The 20992-nt window shown below is 38.5% G+C and overlaps 1 protein-coding gene across 2 annotated transcripts in view; it reads left to right on the top strand.

Moving 5' to 3' along the window:
• The window catches only part of LOC122662286 (ran-binding protein M homolog), a 42271-nt gene that overhangs the window by 19582 nt on the left and 1697 nt on the right, over positions 1–20992 (top strand). For both annotated transcript variants that reach the window (XM_043857876.1, XM_043857875.1), the window contains exons 7-8: positions 566–634; positions 14034–14093. In XM_043857876.1, the coding sequence (XP_043713811.1) occupies positions 566–634; positions 14034–14093 (129 nt within the window). The remainder of the gene's footprint in view (positions 1–565; positions 635–14033; positions 14094–20992) is intronic.

The following is a 20992-nucleotide window of genomic DNA, read 5'->3' as shown; positions in this document are numbered from 1 at the left end:
GGTAACAGCATCAGCTTACAGTCTGTTGCCCTTCCAAAATGCCAAATTTTATATCGGCTGTTATGTGGCTGAGGCCTAGACAGGAATGACCCATCTCTTTCCCCTTTCTCTTGTTCAATGCTGTTTACAGTCTGTTTTTGTACTCTTCCTCTGGCCCATGCCAACGAGGACTACTCATAGTTTCATAAGTTCCACTTAACAGGTGTGTTAACTGACATGCTATGAATGGAGCACTGAAAGATTGGGTGAAGAATGATGACATTGATTATGGAACTTGCATTCTTCAAAATTTTGAGCCCAAGTCCAGAGTTCATGATACAACCAATGCCATGTTGATTCTAAGATCACTAGACCAATTGTTCACATTGTAATTATTTTTTTTTTCTTGCCAAGTTTTTGATCCTTAAATATTACGGTTGCTGCTTGTCTTCAAATGTTTCCTGTGATCATTAAACTGTGTCTACATTTTTAGTGTTTTCATTTGTTCTTTCCTGCTACAATAAATAACATAATATCGTATGACATTCATCTTGATATTCTTTAACCTATGTTTCTACTGATGCAGCTTATTAGGAGTGGAGATCTTGATTCTGTCTTTGGTAAGCTTCGAGATTGGTATCCTCAGATTTTACAGGTAGATTTCTTCACTTTCAGTTATATACTGTAACTTCTGTATCTCTCGTTGTGGTGTGCATTACTTCGGTGTAATATCTATATTATCATCAAGCGGAAGTGCTAATGCGAAACACACTGTCGGGGATGCCTGGATTGTGATGAATATGAAACAAATTTGAGTCTCAAGTTGGTGGTTCATCCCTCTCTTTCCCCACTTCCCTTTTACCTATTCAGTTACTGTGAATCCATTTGATGGTGAGCAAATATCTTAGGGGAAAGGAAAGAAGAGCCTGGGACCCCCAGACAAAAGGTGTGCACTTTGTAACTGAGGAAGAGAAGGGGGGGGAGGGGGAGTAAAAAAGGAAATAATATCCAGAAGCACTGCTTCTGGCTGGGCCATCTGCTAAACCATTAGCTGGTGAAAACCAAGAACGAGACCCTGGGCCCCAAGATAAAAAATCTGACCGTTACCCACAGGGCCTGACAAACTGAATCAAATTTTACCACATTTGTCCCTGAATTGTCTTATTACAAGTACAACTGGTATATGATATCCAATTTCTGTAAAGATGATTATGATTTTGTGGCTTCCTTACCTAATGAGAGCTTGTATGAACAGGATAACTGTATCCTAGACCTAGAACTTATAACATTTCTTGCTCACACACTTTCTGATTTTTTTCCCCATCATGTAATTGGTTGTTTTGGTCTTGATTTTATGTGCCTGCTAATGGATTTAGAAATATCTAATGTTGCTATTGACTTGTTAACTTTGACCAAAGAAGATACATTATGGAAGTCTGAACAATCTATTGGTGATTTGTGATTTCTGATTCATGGGGTCTGAATTTGTCCAATTTGGCTGCAGTTTGTTGGATGGCTGTATCATCTTGTGTATAAGATGTTGGCCTACTAATCATCTTTCAACGTTTATGAGATTATTTTTCAAAGATCCAACTCGAGGAATCTACTCTGTGGTTTTAGAGTGCAACTTGGTGGAGATTGTAACTGTTTATTTTGTACTTCTGTAAATGAGTTGCTGAGATACCATATGGATATTTACCAATTTAACTTTACTTGGTTTGTCACTTGCATGGTAGCACTTGAAATTAGGTTTCTTGTATGAGTGGCATCAGCTTGGATGAAGTTTTGTTCTCTTTTGCTGGTGGACTTCAAAAGAAAGACAAATTGGGAACCAAAATATTTCCTTCTTTACTTCACCACAGTTCTTTCTTTCCCACCCATCCCCCCTTTTATGTTAAATGGTTAACAGGTGACTTATTAGGAAATATCTGAGAAGACCAAGTAGACATTGTAGAGAAAATAAGGTTTTTTTTTATGAGTTATAAAAAATAGGTTTTGGAAAAAGAGATAGTATAATTATTATTCCTTTTTTTCCTCAATATCAGTAAATCATGAGTTAAGTATTATATAGGAAACTGATCAAATAAGACTCAGAATGAAGCAAAGATGGATACTTGAAAAGCAAGGATTAAGTGGTTGTAGGATTCATGGTTGTCACGATGACTAGGTGACTCAAGGCATTGGAAGGGTGCCTAGGCGTGAAGGCACCCATGTAGACATCGCCTAGGAATCCTAGGTGTACAGTATCTGGCGATATGTAATATAGCAATGGTAATTTTATATAATTATGCTTATACGCAACATGGAAGCCATATCAATGCAGTATGATATAATTATGCTCGTAATTTCCTTATATGAGGAAACCAACATATATTAAACAAAGCATAGGATATAATATAAGCATATTCATCAAAAAACAAAACAATAAACATAAATCAACATAAACTCGTGAAGTGTCAACAAGGTGTGCTGCTGCCTTGGACCCAAGAAAGAGCCTGGACGCCTAGGCTACGTTTTGACAACTATGGTAGGCTTTCACCCAACTTATTTTAGATCTGGGTTTAGGGATGTAAATGGATAACCGAAATCCGAATCCGAATTCGCATCCGTATTCGTTTAGGGGCATCCGTATTCGTTTAGAGATATCCGGAAAATAATCCGAATACTCCGATTAAAATCCGTCCGAAAAAAAATCCGAATACTTAATAATAAAAAATTAAATAAATAATGATTTTTAGGGTTTTTGAAGATTAAACAAGTTCTAGAATATGATGAAAAAAGAATCATGATCTAAGAGATATGGATTGAGAGAGAATTGTATCCGCTAGGGGGAGGAAGGTCCGGGTTACACAAGGCAGATATATAAACGGATGGTCGAAAATCCGAATCCGATCCGCATCCGAATCCGTTTAGAGGTATCCGTATTCGGCCAGGGAATATCCGGCTCCGATCACATCCGATCCGTATCCGATCCGAATCCGATCCGTTTACATCCCTATCTGGGTTCCTATAATCTCGAACTCGGAGATTTTCAAAGAGGCTGCAAGAATGAAATTCTCGAGTATCACTCATAGTTGTCAATCTCTTGCCTGGGCAGTGGGGTTTTCAAGGGCCTAGTGACTGGTTGCCAAGCTGTCTAGGTGCTCTGGTCCCAAAAACCCATGGAAGAAATGGAAAAGAGTGAAAAAAAGGGTTGGGAAGGGAGGAGGGAGAAGAGTTGGGGAAAAGGGAGAGAAGGAAAGGAAAAGGAAAAGAATGAAAAAGTATGAAGAAAAGGGAGGAGTAGCAACAGCTGCCACTGCCGCAGAAAAGTTGCATGGCAGCCACTACAAACCACTTTCACAATAGAAGAAAGAGGAAGGGCCGAATGGAATGGGAGATGGGACGCACCTGGTATGCTTCTACTTGTCTTCGACAACTTCTGGAATCAAGTTCTTCAACAGCTCCCAGGCGTCGTATACTCATATCATCTGCATTGAGGGGGAAGGAGAAGATTATGACTCCATTTCAAGTTCTTATATATTTACAGATAAAAGAAAATGCTTATCTATTTGATATTTAACCCTTTTATATTTATAAGTGAAGAACCAAACTGCTTATTTTACACAGAAGACCTTCAAAATTAAATCTAATAGGAAAAAAAAAAACTGTTTTTTCTAGTTTAGAAATTCCACCTTCCTGTGGAATAACTGATAAAGAAAAGGAAAGCGTTGACCTACGCCTACCATGGTTCTTGTGTGACTCAAAAAGAATGTTGGGGATAAGTTCAATATTCAAGGTTTCGCCGAAGTTTCGGGAAATTTCGCGAAATATTTGGTGTTTAGCAAGATGTCAAAACGAAACTCCATGCAAAATGTAAAAGGTGGAAGGTTTTGGTCGATGATATGTGTGGTTTCGGTATCGTTTCGACCAAAGTGATACAAACCTTTAATATAAAATGTATAGTTTCAAACAAAATGGGTCGGAAGTTCGATCCATTTTCGTTGGTTTTGGAAACTTTATTTTTTGTGATTTTTTTGTCAAATCATTCCCTTACAAACGTGGAACACGTTGTTGGGCAGTAGTGGAATGCATTGAAAGTAACAATTTGCTGCATTTGTGGAAGTGTTGTGCAATTAAAATTGTCTGGAATAGGCCACATTAAAGAATGTATACAACAGTGTACAACGTATACTACCAATCTAGGGTCTGAAGTCAAACTACCATTTTGGGTGTGTGTTTTTTAAAATCCGTGGGGTTCCACTATGTGTAGAGGGCCTAAAATATGGGTTCCACTATGTGTAGAGACCTATTTTGGCTATTTGGGATTTGAACCTTCCAGGTTTCAGCCGAAATTTCGTAGTTTCGTGAAATATTTCAGTTTCAACCCTGGTTGAAATCATGCTCGAAACTGCAACCTTGAACCTTGGATAGTTTCCTCGAACAACTAAAAAAAATTAAGAAGAGTGACAACATTTTTTAACCGCTATGCTCCCCCACATTTTTTTAAAATGTGGGGCCATATGAAGTGCCCCAACTTGTACACTCTTCAAATCCCTAACATGAGTGATGTACAAGGGTCTAGGTCTAATCCCACAAAAAATGGCCCAACTAGCTTCAAACAAGAATACACTGAAACACTAACTGAAAGGAAATCATAATTAAACTAAACAAAAGTACTAATTGAAACCCAAATTCATATCAAATTAGAGCCAGTCTCCTTGTAAAATTTACTAAAAAGTGTAGAAAGCTTCTAAACTGATGAAATTTTAAGTAGTTGTAGTACATTGATTGAAAAGCTTCCTTCTAAAATTTTGGTTCAATCCGAAATTTAAAAGGTTCATGCAAGCGTGCCCTTGGAAGAGCCTATTGAGTATTGAGGATATTGCCATTATTTGAGGTTCATTAGATGTGAGATGAGAATAGAATCATATTGTAGGAAGACTTACCGTGGGGGAAGTTCCTTTGAGCGGGTTCCCAAGGTTACGAACATTCAATTGACAAGGTAAAACCCTTCAACAGTGTAGAAGAGTGTAGGCCGTGACCTTATTGGCTGTTTAGAGGATGTGTTTATTTCTGACCAGGATCAGTGCATTAGAGTGCAGACCTTAACCATAAAAAGTACATTTTCAATTAGTTTGGAATTCATTTGCTCCACTAGATTATTGGATGGGATATCAGATCGGGAAAGGTGAAATTATGTGTCATGCTGCATAGGAGGTCACCTTCTTGTTCTTTTGGTGCAAACTCGGGTTGGAATAACCCTTATTGGGTTGCTTGTGGTGCCACCCAAGCAAGGAAACTCTAAAATCCAATGTTAAAGGGCAAAACAGTAAATAATTCAATGTTTACAAAGAAGGTGGCAATTCTGTAAATAAATTTTAAGACCATAAGGGAGGGGCAGAATTGTAATTAAACAGAATTTACAAGGCTATTGGGTAGGAAAAAAGGGAAGACAGAAAAGGTATTTGATTTATAGATAGATTTAGGACTAACTTGGAACAAAATAAATTAAAGGGTTAGAGGTTTGAATAAGAACAAAGGACATGTAAATTTGGAACTAGAGCGACAAAAGGGTTTAATTAAAAGAGGGAAAAAGTATTGTCTTCTACCTTGGGAATGAACTGAAATGGCAGAAACCCAACACCTTGTGAAGGAGGGAACTCCTTCAATATGCTTCAGTCGAGTCTGCTGTCTCAAGGGGAAGTCGGTACTGATGAGGTCTCTTGAATACACACCAACAAGTCAAGCAGCAACTATGAAGGAGGTGAAGGGCTGCTGAAACTAAGCCATGCGATGGGACAGAGATCAGATTTGATATCAGTTTGATATTTCACCACAGGGAAATATTTCGGATCTGAGATTCAGAGGCTAATATCGCCTATGAATAGACAATCCATGCCCAACGGATGAGGAAGAAATAGGAGGAGATGAGAGACAACAACCCACAAATGAGAGGGCTGTTTGTACGCGAGAACAGGAGATTGTGTAAAAATAAAACCAGGGATAAAAGGAGAAGAAGAAGATGGTTTAGCAGTGATCAACGAACTTGACCAGCAAAACTTAATTCATTCTTATTCTCATTCAATATTCAAGTCTCTGTGTTCTCCTATGTACTACAGTGAATATAAAGAAAACTCCATTACATCAAAATAGAAACTAACCAAAAAGGAAAATACCAAACTAAGCCATATGTAAGAAAAGGAAACTACCCAAGAAATCCCTACGTAATCTACCCATTCAAATAAAATCAAATAAACTAAACGATTGCATCTTAAGTAAACTACCAGCCTTTGCCAGACCAGAAAACTGGTTGAGGACCAATCCTTGGTTTGGGCTTCCAAAGTGGTTCATGTTTGGCCAACCAAGCTAGAGCTACTGCATCATCTATTCTACCTCACATGTGCCACCTGTGGTGAGTGCTCAGAAGGATGGTAACTCACCTGTTCATGCAGTTTGACTTCATGAGTGATTTAGGGGTCCATTGTCTAGAATTATTTGGGGTTTTTGGACTTATCCTTTGGATACCTTTTGAATATATTGTGATTTTGGAACTCTTCAAGTTTTATTTCTTTTTTTTATTTTTTATTTTTAAAAAGAGGATCACTGGAATTTATGAGAAAAGATCTCAGCATGTTTTGTGTTTCTTGGTATCTCTTTTCATATGTCCATTAGGGAATGGGTTAAAGCTACATTAAATCCATTTTGCATAGACGCCAAGGGGTAGCTCAGTTGGCAAGAACCAGCACCTCACAATTAAGAGGTCATGAGTTCAACTCTCCTAGGTTCATGGATTGCCGGTGGATATCTTGAGTTCACTCCCTTGCCCATCAAATGCAGTTTTGATTGCAGCAGCTTGCACAATCCGTCTGCTGAGAGTCAGTGACCGAGTGGTAGTGTGGTACTTTATTAGATCATGATGAGGTTTTCGTTTTAGGGAGGAGAAAAAAGGCTTACGACTCTGCCATGAAACCTGCTGATCTGATTCCTAGATTTTAGGGATCATATCACTAAGTAACGTGGAATTCTTTCTGTAGTTATTTATTTTTAAAAAATTTTAATCAGGCCATATGGAGTATGTCTTATCCTTATTTTATTTTATTAGTTTCTTTTTTAGTCCAAGTTGCTGTCGACGTAGGGAAGGTTCTAGTTAGTTTTTATTTTTGGCCTTTGGGTATTTTATTTAAACAATTGAATGCTGTAATAGAAAGAAAGATTGATAGAATCAAGCCCCAGTCACACACATGAGGCTGTCACTGTCCATCACAAATGGACCATGCTTTGTGTATCTCGAGTAGACTCCAAACAAGATTAGCAAGTCACCGAAAATCAGTGCGATTGAATTAATTAAGTCTACTATATTTTAAGTATTTTTGGGTGAATGGAAAATATATTAAAGAAATGAGCAGAATACAAGCAAAACCAAACTGGCTAACCAAGGGTGGGACTCCAAGCAACGGGAACTAAACATCTATAAATAGATGATACATCAAAAGCTAGAGTGGGGTGGAAACAATAATCAAAACGATGATACATAAAAATTGGGGTAGGGAGAAAAAAACCATACAAAAGTTGATACATAACAAATTAGGGAGGCGGGAGAATAAATGGACGGCCCCATGAAGAGGCAAGATGCCTATTCCTTAAAGTGTTGGGGCTTGCACTTTTAATTGGAAGGAGCCTATTTCTGATCTCAAAAGTGGTAACTTCCCATATCTGCTGAATAGACGTGATGAGGAGGTTCATCTTCTTTTGTTCCTTTCCCACCAAATATGATGTTTCACAGCAGCAAAGGCAAGTTTACCAATATTATCACAGACTGACTTACCACTAAAATTTTCAAAACCCACCTCCATTCTCTCTGGAAGGGAAGAATAGTTCTGTGACGAGGCCGACACTTTCTAAGGATACTCTTCCAAATAGATTTAGAGAAAAGCAAGAAAAGAAGAGGTGATCCACATCCTCAAGAGAATTCCAGCAAATGCAAATACATAAATTTCTCTCAAGAAGAAAATCCTTAGGGAGAGAGAAAGTCAAAGCACGCCACACAGTAAAACTATGCCGAGGAATGTTGGAACTAAACCAAGCAATCTTGTGCCAAGGAACTTTTTAGATCTTGTTTTGATCAGATTCCAAGTAGAGGAAGAGGTAAATATTTTAGAGGAATTTAGAGTCCATAGTCCATTGAACCAAATCATTGCTGCCCCTAGGTCTCATTAGAGAAATTGAGAGGCTAGACCAAACTCAAGTAAATTGCTAGAGGTACTAGGACTAGGACACCAAGTACCATCTCTGATAAAGGAGGAGACCTTTGCCATTCTATCGGAGCCAGTATCATATCAGATACGGTCACCATATGTGAAAATGCGCACCCTGTTGGGATGCTAGTTATCAAACCACAGAATAGTTAATGTAGTCCTAGATAGGTAAGAGTTGTAGGTTTAATGGAGGTTAGGGTTTGATGGATGGAGGGGGGTGTGGATTAGGTTAGAGGAAGAAGGGAATAACTAAATTAACAAACAACTCACCGGATCTGCAGATCTGCAGTAGCAGCAAGTTGAGGAAGCTTGATTGAAGAAGAAGAAGGACCTCCCGATCTACAAGATGCAAGGAGTCGATCGGAGTCCACCAATCCCTTCACCATGATATTACCCACAAGGTAGCCTTGATATTACTCACAAGGTTCACTCAACAGAGCAGAGCAGCAGCTATGGCAACAAACAAAAGCTTTTTCATTAATTAAATTCGTATGTAATGCTGGCCTCCCTTACAAACTTATATAAAAGACTCAAAAATAGACTTAGACACTAAAAAGGAATGGCCTAACCCTATCCCTAACCTATTAGGCAACTTAAACTAACTAGGAAACTAAAATACTAAAAGAAATAGACTGAAAACATGGCTGGACTTATAGAGTCCTAATCCAGCCCAATTTACATCACATGACCAGTTAACCAAGTCACATGATCACTTCAATTGAACCAATTGGATGCAACCAATTTGAACCGGTTCAATTAAAAAACATAAAAATAACTTAAGTATTGGGCTAATCCCGTATGCAACCTATATACCCCTAGTTTAGGCTCATTAAAGTGGCCTATTATATACCAACCCCTTGGGATTAAAGGCCCAACATATATATATCCCAACCCTAGACTTATTCCTAATAAAATAAGCCCATTTGGGTGATGAATCTGCATCAATTCTCCCCAGCTTGAAAAAATTCGTCCTCGAATTTTGCAGTGATGAGGGGGAAACAACTTGTGAGTAGCAGCTTTGACCATCCCCAAACAAAATTCCAGTGAAGCAGGAACATTGGGGATAAAATCTCCAAGGCGTGGAGCTTTCTCTTCGAAGAACCATGGTGGCATAATAGACTCTATGTGTTCTTTCTTTGAATCAGCAGCAACTGTCAATGTCTCTTCCATATAGCTTTCAGTGTTAGCAACCTTCTCATCTAATGCATGAGACACAAGCTCCACCTCTTCAAGAACAGCATCTTGAAGGTCATTGTTTTCCTTTGGAATGCTCCCAATCAACTTTTCATCTTCTACTGTTTCAGCTTTGTCTACTTTGTTCTCTTCAATGTATACCTCTTCAGTAGAATCTTCTACAATTGTGTTTTGGACCTCCACATCAATTTGATGGCCGAGCTTCTCAATTATGATCTCAACTACTGGTGCAGCTTGGTCTATTTGAATTTCTTTAGCTATCGGTTCTTGAATCTCTTCAACACAAACTGCCTTAGTAGAATCTTCTGTTGGTACATCTGCCATTGGTGAAACTTCAAACACAGTCGATGCTACTTGCGTTTGAGTTGACATGTTCGGCAGTCCCTGTGGCTGTACAGTCGATGTGGTCACCTTTGGTTGTAACCCTTTTAGAGTAAACAAATGGTATAGACGGTGTCGATCAGGTAGGACACACGAGTTGTTTTCAGGTTCAATCCAACCTTGTCGCTCGTCCAACCAATTACAACCTACTGCAATAACGCTCCTTGGAGATGGTACCGGCTTACACCAAGCACCATCAATGGTATGAAGAACACCCAAATTCAACAAAGACTTTACCTGTAGGCATGATGCAAATTTCTCTTGATTGGGACAACATATCCACCAGGGATTGTGAAATAATGTTGTTACGTCGCCTCTCATCAACAACTAATATGGCAGTGCTCCCATTGGGTAGAAGAACTCGGGTCTTGAAAACGAAGGGAGGTGGGTCTTTCGAGGCTTGGTTGGAGCTTCCCTCCGCCATAGCTCTGATACCAATTAATGTAGTCCTAGATAGGTAGGAGTTGCAGGTTTAATGGAGGTTAGGGTTTGATGGATGGAGGGGGGTGTGGATTAGGTTAGAGGAAGAAGGGAATAATTAAATTAACAAACAACTCACCGGATCTGCAGTAGCAGCAAGTTGAGGAAGCTTGATTGAAAAAGAAGAAGGACCTCTCGATCTACAAGATGCAAGGAGTCGATCGAGGTCCACCAATCCCTTCACCTTGATATTACCCACAAGGTAGCCTTGATATTACTTACAAGGTTCACTCAACAGAGCAGAGCAGCAGCTATGGCAGCAAACAAAAGCTTTTTCATTAATTAAATCCGTATGTAATGCTGGCCTCCCTTACAAACTTATATAGAAGACTAAAAAATAGACTTAGACACTAAAAAGGAATGGCCTAACCCTATCCCTAATTTATTAGGCAACTTAAACTAACTAGGAAACTAAAATACTAAAAGAAATAGACTGAAAGCATGGCTGGACTTATAGAGTCTTAATCCAGCCCAACTTACATCACATGACCACTTAAGTTGTCACATGACCACTTAACCAAGTCACATGATCACTTAAATTGAACCAATTGGATGCAACCAATTTGAACCGGTTCAATTAAAAAACATAAAAATAACTTAAGTATTGGGCTAATCCCGTATGCAACCTATATGCCCCTAGTTTAGGCTCATTAAAGTGGCCTATTATATAGAAAATCCTTGGGATCAAAGGCCCAACATATATATCCCAACCCTAGACTTATTCCTAATAAAATAAGCCCATTTGGGTGATGAATCTGCATCAATAGTATCACAACCATCATCAATGCTAGAGTGAATAGCATCTCTGACAAGGTACCTATACATAAGGATTTTCCGTCAAGCCCATGAAGCATCCAAAGGGCAAGTAGCAGTCCAAATAGAATCCGACTTAAGGTATTTCGAATATACCCAATCAGTCCAAATACTATCCTTTTTGGACACAATATTCCAGATGAGTTTTATAATGCCCACAAGATTTGATTCCTTGACATGACGAAGACTCGGCCCACCTTTACTCTAGGGGCATAAGACTTTAGTGCAACTGATAGGATGAAGGAAATTGGAGTTCTCTTGGCCTTTCCAAAGGAAAGAAGACATAATGGATTCAATTTTGGAAATGATAGAACCTAGAAGTCTAAAAACACCAGACTAGTAAAGATATGAGTTTTGCATAACTGATCTAATAAGCTCAAGACGACTAGAAAAAAAGATAGTCTTTCTTTTCCATAATTGTAATCTCTTCCAAAGCCTATCTAAAATAGGGGAGCTCTGATGGGCAGAAAGCTTTGAAGAGATTAAAGGAAGGCCTAAATAATTTATAGGAAAAAGACCCTCAGGAGCACCCAAAATTTCATTTATGCTGGGTTTTAGTGCGCCATCAGAAACCCCAGCAAAGAAAGTTAAGGATTTGAGATGATTGTTACCAAGACTAGACCAAGGGCAGGACTTGGTGCAATGGTAAAGGTTTCTCCATTGTGACCAAGTGGTCACGGGTTCAAGTCTAGAAACAACCTCTCTGTGAATGGGTAAGGCTGCGTACATTATGTCCCTCCCCAAACCCTGCACTGGCGGGGGCCTCGTGCACTGGGTACGCCCTTTTTGATACTGAAACCAGACATACCCGAAAAGGTAATAAATTCAGTTTTGAAAATAATTGGATGTTATAGTTGCTTTTAGATTTGAATGCAATCATTGATTAGGTAATAAATCCTCAATTTATATGTGTATATTGCCATTTTATTGATCCCTTATTTTTCAAATCTAAACGTTTAAAACCTGTATTTTCCACTTCACGTTTTTTGGTGTTCTCAAAGTATTGGAACGGATTTTTTACTGTCCTGTTAAAATTCTGAACTGTTTTAAACACGCTATACCGAACAAAGTTTTTGCTGTTCTTGTTTTAACTAACTATGGGCGAGACATGTAGATCATCCTAAGATTATGCCATTCTAATAGAGACCGGGGTTTAGATAACTCCATAGCGGATCAGTTGGCTTGAAATGGAGCATTTGGGAACAGTGTCTGTATTTCTCGGTCATTCTTTTTTTTTTTGTTGTTGTTGTTGTTGTTGTTGTTGTAATATGTATTTGTGTGTCGGGAAACAACCTCTCTGCCATGGTGTTCCGATATCATCCGAATCGGATTGGTATCGGCCATGACCGATCCCGAGATTGAGCGATCCTTTCCATGTCATTTGAAGCGTCTACAGGATCGGAAAATACGCTGGGATTGGGCGATACGATCTGACCCGGTCATGCAGAAGTGAATTGAAGCTGCAGTAAATACGCTGGGATCGAGCTTGGGCTAGGGTGTGGTTTCCTACAAAAGAGGTCTCATCCCTCGTCAGACAGTTTGTTGTACACACTCGTCAATCTCGTCAAACAACACAGTCTGCGACCGGTCGGACTTGTGGCCCTCCCATGATAGTGGCTCGCCCTCGTATTCTAAGGTCATCTCACCCTTTGGTTGACATTCCATTCCCCTTTGTCGTAGGTGCTTGTTCTATTTTGATTTGATGAATGAGAATCCCACCTAGTAGACCTCTTCTACTAGAATCTACTCGCAACATGGCATCCATTGCTTTCTTCTCAAGGACTAGTGAAGAAACTGAAGAAAGCGACACACTTTAATGCCTACAAGTATATTTTTTCACTTAAAAAAAGTTGTCACAAATTATTTTGTTTTATTATATTTTTTAAATAAAACATTAACTGTATATTTTTTTTTGGGAATTTTACTATATTTTTTCCTATTTTAAGGTTTTTAATTTTTTATATTATTCTGACTGATAGTGACCGACACCCTTCCGATCCTATCTAGATAATGTCTGATGATCTGACCTGATATCATAACGCTTATCGATCCTGGCCGGTACATGAGCCGATCCATAAAAAAAGGAATTTTGGGTGTTTTTGACCGATCCGGACCAATTTGTACTGATCCGGAAAGGTATCGCCCATAACCAATCCAGAGTCCGATCCCTGGATTTTGAACCTCGCTCTCCGCGAAGCGGGGGGTAAGACTGCGTACATTATGAGCCTCCCCAGACCCCACAATGGTGGGAGCCTCGTGCAATGGGTACACCCTTTTTTTAATATGTGATTTGTGTATATTATTCAGCATTGTCAACTATTCGTGCTATGTGGAGGGATGGTTTGGAAGTTTTTACCACTGGATGGACAAAGAATTTTCTGAATTAGAAACACGGCAATTTTAGTGTCCAATTCAAAGAGTACCATTTGGTTGGAATTTTTCCTTTTTTTTCTATTAGCATTCCAATTTTTTTTTTCAGAGTATACTGATTTTTCAGTCAATTTTACATCTTTTTATGACATGTAGATAATTTCATATTATTAACTTTAGCTTGATTGTGTTAATTGTCATGTAGACTTTGTATTTTAAGCATTTTTGGCTGTTCCTTCCATTACCCTCTTGAGCCATCCAATTCATTTGATGCTATGTATTCCCTATTGTGCATCTGGTGACCAATTTTTCATTGATGTTGATTAAATTCCTTGTTTTTTTTCTAAGCTTTTAAGTGATTAAAACTGGTGTATATTTTCTATTATAGCTGCAGTACTTTTTCCCCTTATTTGAATTTTCTCACACTGATTGGTGGTCTGCATAATATTCTGTTTTACTTGTAAATTTTTTTCTTTTTTAATATCTGTATTTTTATGTTGATTATATTATTACCATTCTTTTTCTGGTTCAGTGATAATTCTGATTAGCTCACATTTATAAAATATTTGCTTTCTGCAGAATGAATCATCCACTATCTGTTTTCTACTTCATTGTCAGAAATTTATTGAACTTGTTCGGGTAAATATCTTCTCTTTAAATATTTTGCTTGAAAGAAAACATCTGTTTAATACAAATGATTTATGTTTTATGTAATTATTAGCATGCTACTATGCTGTGTTTTGGTTTCATCTAATGCTCGCAAAGGCAAGTTAATGGGTGATTCTAGATGCTGGAGAGAACTTAATACAGTGAGTTTCTTTGAGAAATTGTGAGCATTCTGTGGAATATTTAATATACTTTTAAATCCGAAAATCTCATTTAATCTAGGGTGTATAATTACATCTTTAAGAGTTATGACTTGCTTTCCTATGCAGAGAAAAAACTAGAGAGTTCTAATTAGGCCAACGGATCAAGTACAGCTGCCTTGGACCGTTATGAACTCGTTTGGAGGCCTATATCGAGATGAACTGGATCCAACTATGGTTGGTTGGTTGGTTTTGTCGGATATTTAGGAAGCTTTATTTTATTTGGATAAATATTATGTAAACTTTTATTGGGGATAGGATACGATACGTAGGAAGAGTTTAACAAGTTTTGAAGTTAATTTTGGTTACAAATCTTAGTAGGGTTGTTTCCTTGTTAGATTATTTTTCTTTTTTTATTTATATGCTTGTGACCCAATGCATTAGACAGATTTGATAAGGGAACGAAATTGGGTTTCATTTGAGAGCCTGCGTGGCTTGTGCTTGTGAGTATTATTGTCTTCTTTCTTCTCCTCTCTCTACCTCCCTAGTTCGTCTCTTTCTGGTGAGTGCTATTTTCCCCTTCTCCTTGTTTTCTATTCTTGTCTTTTTTTCCTTCTTTACTTCCCCTTGTTCTTTCTCCTTTCCTCTTATCTTATTCTGTTTTCAGAACTCTTCCCCTGCTTCCTGCGGTACTTGCTGATCTTTAGATGTTTGGTTGTAAGTTGTAACCCAACTAAAGCTTCACAGATTGGACTGAAAATTGGTTGCTTGTTTCCACACTTATGGGCGATCCTATCCGTAGAATCCCAGCCCCATCACCCTGCTAAAATAGGAGTTGTGAGATGAAGTTTATACCAGGTTCCTCTTCTTCTGCCAGGCCCTACTTCAGTGAGATTTCTTTGATTCCTCCACTTCTGGTTCGTTTGGTGATTATTAGGGATTTGAGGGTCATGAGTTGTGATCCACTGTCTAAAATCCCATGTTGATTTGTGGCCATATGAGTGAACTCCTTTATTTGAAGTAGTTTCTGGTTCTAGCGCCTGAAACTCCATTCCAAGGTTGAAGACAACTCAATCGTGGTTGCTTCTTTTTAAACTTTTATGTGTTTATATCCACATTTTCCCTTATTCTCTGTTTCTAATTCAACCTTGATCCTTGAGTTCCATGTTTGCATCCTTCCTTTAATTTTAATCCCTCCTCTGTCCATTCTTCTTCATCTTCCTAAGTAAGCCTTTGAAATTCTGGTTTATTACAAGTTTGCCACCCCCATTTGAAAACTTTTCATGAATTACAGATTTGCTACTGCTTCCTTGTAATTTGGTATTTGATATTTGGGTGGGCCCATAGAGAACCCAATAGCGCATTTTGTCCCCGGGATCGCATGAATTTAGTATCAGAGCAAACCTGGCTGATGGATCCAACCCTCTTGCCGGTTATCCAAGTATCCATCAATAACTTGAACTTACGCAAGAGAATCTCAAAGAGACTCTATGACTATGCAAGGAACCGGGGCCAACTATGGTTGGTTTGTTCCGTAGGATATTTAGGAAGCTTTATTTTATTTGGAAAAAATATTATGTAATCTTTTATTTTGGATAGGATACATAGGAAGAGTTTAGCAAGTTTTGGAGTAGTTTTTGGTTAGGAATCTTAGTAGAGTTGTTTCCTTGTTACATTATTTTTCTTTTCTTATTTATATGCTTGTAACCCAATGCATTAGAAAGATTTGATAATGGAATGAAATTGGGTTTTGTTTTAGTTCCTGCGTGGCTTGTCCTTGTGAGTTCTCCACTCTTCTTTCTTCTCCTCTCTCTTCCCTCCCTAGTTCTTCTCTTTCTGGTAACTGCTATTTTCCCCTTCTCCTTGTTACCTATTCTTCTCTTCTTTCCTTCTTTACTCCTATTATTGTTTCCCCTTGTTCTTTCTCCTTTCCTCTTATCATATTCTGTTGTCAGACCTCTTCCCCTCCTTCCAGAGGTAAAATTGGTTGCTTGTTTCCACACTTATGGGCGACCCTATCTGTAGAATCTCAGCCCCAAACCCCTGCTAAAATAGGAGTTGTGAGCTGAAGTTCGTACCTGGTTCCTCTTCTACTGGCAGGTCCTACTTCAGTTAGATTTCTTTGATTCAACGGCTGCTGGATCGATCGGTGGTTGGTAGGGATTTAGAGGATCATGAGTTGTGACCCACTGTCTAAAATCCCATGTCGTTTCGTGACCATATGAGTGAACTCTTTTATTCAAAATAGTTTCCGGTTCTACTACCTGCAAGTCCATTCCAAGGTTGAAGACAACCCAATCATGGTTGCGTCTTTTTAAAGCTTTCTGTGTTTACAACAACAAGAAGAAAAAATCAGCCTTTATCCCAACCTAATGGGTTCGGCTATATGGATCCAAACAAAATACAGTGGGGAAAACTGAGGCCTAAACAAAACAGGGGGGAATGGAAAGATGCGAAAAGAGGGATGGGAAATGAGATGAGAAATGAAAAATGGAAAATGTCAAATGAAAGATGGAAAATAAAAAGAAAACTAAAGATAAAAGTAAGAGGAAAGAGGCACAGCCCAGTACGTCAGGAGAATCTCAGCTAAATGGGGTCTGCTACATGGATCCTTGCCCTCCAATAGGCTCTCTCCGAGGTCATACTTGGTACAAGACCTAGACTATGCAAGTCCTTCCTCACAACTTCTCCTATGGTCATTTTAGGCCTGCCCCTAGCTCTCTTAGCTCCTTCAATCGGGATCATATCACTCCTCCTTACTAGGGCATCTCTAGGCCTCCATTGAACATGACAATACCACTTCAAACTTGTGTTTATGTCCATATTTACCCCTATTCTTTGTTTCTAATTCAACTCTTATCCTTTAGTTCCATGTCTACCCCTTCCTTTAATTTTAATCCCTTTTCTGTCCAATCTTCTTTGTCTTCCTAAGTAAGCCTTTGAATATATGGTTTATTACAAGCAAGGTTCAAAAACTCATCTCGAGAAGGTGTCTCGACCAGATCGAGATTCTCGAGATCTCGTCGAGATCTTGGTGAGACAGTGCATTTTTTTTTGTTTCGGTGGGTGGCCATAATTGTCTATGAAACTTTTAAGAGAAGCTTGTTTAAGGCTTAATAAAAATATTTAAATCTTCAAATTGTAAAAAAAAAACCCAATTTTGTGCTTTGGATTTGCACTCTTGGTTGGCAGTAAACATTGAATCCTTATGTAATATTTGCCTATACACATTGTTTGAGTGCTATGAGACATAATGGACAAACAAGTAAATTATGCAATAATGGATGAAAACACATAATACGAATAATTATTTAAGAAATAGTTAAGAACTTGTAGTAAAAACTACAAGTATAGTGAACAATGCATATTAAATAGACACCCAAGTACAGTGAACAATACATATGTCATAGACACCATATTTTTCCATGTCCTAACAGTACAATATTGTGAGTCTGTGTGATGCAGCTCCAAGTAGGAAGAAGAAGAAGAAGAAGAAGTCCTGAATTTAGGGCTTATTTAGGGAGCCGTAGAGTAGGTTTATTTGCTAGTATTCTCCTTAGTTTAATTTTTCTGTTTTTAAATTGAACCGATTTAGAATTGGTTGTATCCAATTGGTTCAAGTGGTCCAATTTAAGTTATTTATCTAATTAGTTTAACTTAAATTAGTAGGGGTATCTTAGTCATTTTATTGTTTTAATTAGTTAAGTTAGATTTAAACCTCTCCCTTCCACGATTTTGTGAAGGAGAAATCTTTAATTTGTAGTAGGATTTGGCATTAGCCATGTTATAAATTAATAAAATCGTGGAGGCTCCCCCACAATTGAAATTTTGAAAAAAAAGACTGTTTTGTTGGCTGCCGATTGCTGCTGCTGCTGCTCCTCCTTGGAGTGTTGCCTTGTGGGTCTATCAAGGAAGAAGGACAGGTGGATCTCCTGTGACTCCTTACACCGTGACGGCTGGGAGGTTCTCTCTCTGAAGGTGGCTCTATCCTTCACATCTGTTCAGATTTGCTGCCAGTGGAGGTCTGCTGTAAGTTTGGATCTTAATTTATGTTTTCCATTCATCCACCCTCCCCATTCGATTTCCCCTTTATTTTTATTTGATTTCTGCATAAACCCTAATCTGACATTGTTTCTGTGAGACCCTAGAACCTGTCCAGCCCTCATCCTTCATCTGTTTTTCATAAAAATCAGACCACAGCCTCCTCATACCAACCCCTCCACTCGACCAGACCTGCAGCCTCTAATATCCACCAAAACCCTAGATTCCCCTACCTCCTTTAAAACCCCAAAAAAAAACCCTAAATAGCTTAATTCCTGTTTAGAGCTAACCATCCATCAGAATCGGTCCATATTACATTCGAACCTCCCTCCTACATATCTGAACACTCGACAGCAACCCCTGGTTCAGATGCCCATTATAAACCCTAGTTTTGACTACTTTGCTGTTTCCCTAAAACCCAAACCCTAACCCTAAAATTCTGAAATTTGAATTTTTATTCAAAACTTGTTACAACCTGTTTTAATAGCTTCCCCTAAGCCTGCGTATTAAAATCAGATATACATTACCCCATTCCCCCATACCTAACCCTAGAATTTAACCCTAAAACCCTAATTCTGCCCAATCAAACCAGCAACCTTTTTTAGATCCTATTGCTTGGCCTCTAGTGGGATTTTTACTCCTTTCTACTCCTATCTAGAGCTACATTACTGTGACTGTCTATTGATATGAACTATGATGTGTTGGATCAAGTCCATTCATGGTCTGATGGTACCGACGTGCATTCTCTTCCGTTTGCATGACATAGGAATGCCACATCATAGTGTTCGAGAAGAAACAAGAGTGGTTTCTTCTCAAGCAGGTCGAGATATCCGAGATTTCACCGAGATTTTCGATATTTCGCTGAAATTTCGACCGAAAGTTTTGAAACACTGCAGGTTTTCAGTTTTGTATGTAATATCGTCTCGAGGAGCTCGAGATATTCGAGATCTCGAGATTCAGAACTATGATTTCAAGGTTGCCTCTTCCGTTTGAAATTTTTTCATAAATTACAGATTTGCCACTGCTTCCTTGTAATTTGGGTGGGCCCAATAGCGTATTCTGTCCCCGGGATTGCATGAATTTAGTATCAGAGCAAACCTGGCTGATGGATCCAACCCTATTGTTGGCTATCCATCAATAACTTCAACTTATACAAGAGAATCTTGACTTCTTGAGACTCTCAACAACTATGCCAGGCACCGGATCCAACTATAGTTGGTTGGTTCTGTAGGATATTTTGGAAGCTTTATTTTATTTGGAAAATATTATGTAATCTTTTGTTTTGGAAGGATACGTAGGACGAGTTTAGCAAGTGTTAGAGTAGTTTTGGTTAGGAATCTTAGTAGAGTTGTTTCCTTGTTAGATTATTTTTCTTTTCTTATTCATATGCTTGTAACCCAATGCATTTGAAAGATTTGATGATGGAATGAAATTGAGTTTCGTTTGAGTGCCTGCATGGCTTGTGATTGTGAGTCCTCCCCTCTTCTTTCTTCTCCTCTCTCTTCCATCCCTAGTTTGTCTCTTTTTGGTGAGTGTTATTTTCCCCTTCTCCTTGTTACCCATTCTTCTCTTTTTTCCTTCTTTACTTCCCCTTGTTCTTTCTCCTTTCCTCTTGTCATATTCTGTTTTCAGACCTCTTCCTCTGCTTCCAGCGGGTACGTGCTGATCTTGAGAAGTTTTGTAACCCAATTAGAAAGCTTCACGGATTGGACTGAAAATTGTTTCTTGTTTCCACACTTATGGGCAACCCTATTTGTAGAATCTCAGCCCAACACCCTGCTAAAATAGGAGTTGTGAACTGAAATTCATACCTGGTTCCTCTTTTATTGCCAAACCCTACTTCAGTGAGTGTTAGAATGTGGGAGTGTTAGCATATTTGGAGTTTTTTTTCTTATTAGTTCAAGCTGTATCTTCTTTCTTTACTTATTTGTATAATCCAGCTTGAGGGGAAGTGTTGGAATATGTAATCCAGAATACTGTGGGGGTATTTTGGTCTTTTTGGGGTAATTTTATTCCTATGTTATTAAGTTTAAGTGGATGCTCTTATAGAGTCAGCTAGTTAGGGGTAATTATGTCTACAGTTGACTATGTGGGTTTTAGTCCCACATCGCCTAGTTCAGTCCTTTGTAACTTTCCCCTCTATTATAAATAGAAGGGCTTGCCTATCAATGAATACAAGCTATTATTTTCTCTCTATTTCTCTCTTTCTAACCCACGATTCTGCCAACAGTGAGATTTCTTTGATTCATCGGCTGCTGGTTCGATAGGTGGTTGTTAGGGGTTTAGAGGATCATGAGTTGTGATCCACTGTCTAAAATCACATGTTGATTTGTGGCCATATGAGTGAACTCCTTTATTTGAAATAGTTTCTGGCCTGCTACTCCATTCCAAGGTTGAAGACGACCCATTCTTGGTTACTTCTTTTTAAAGCTGTATGTGTTTATATCCACATTTACCCCTATTCTTTGTTTCTAATTCAACCTTTATCCTTTAGTTCATGTTTGCCCCCTTTAATTTAATCCCTCCTTTGTCCATTCTTCGTTGTCTTCCTAAGCAAGCCATTGAAATTCTGGTTTATTACAAGTTTGCCACTACCCATTGAAAACTTGTGATAAATTACAGATTTGCCATTCCTTTTAACTTGGTATTTGGTATTTGATATTTGGAAGGGCCCATAGCAAACTCAACAGG

This window comes from Telopea speciosissima, chromosome 5, assembly GCF_018873765.1.
Source record: "Telopea speciosissima isolate NSW1024214 ecotype Mountain lineage chromosome 5, Tspe_v1, whole genome shotgun sequence".
In the NCBI taxonomy this organism is placed as follows: Eukaryota; Viridiplantae; Streptophyta; class Magnoliopsida; order Proteales; family Proteaceae; genus Telopea; species Telopea speciosissima.
This window is presented reverse-complemented; position numbering and strand designations above follow the sequence as displayed.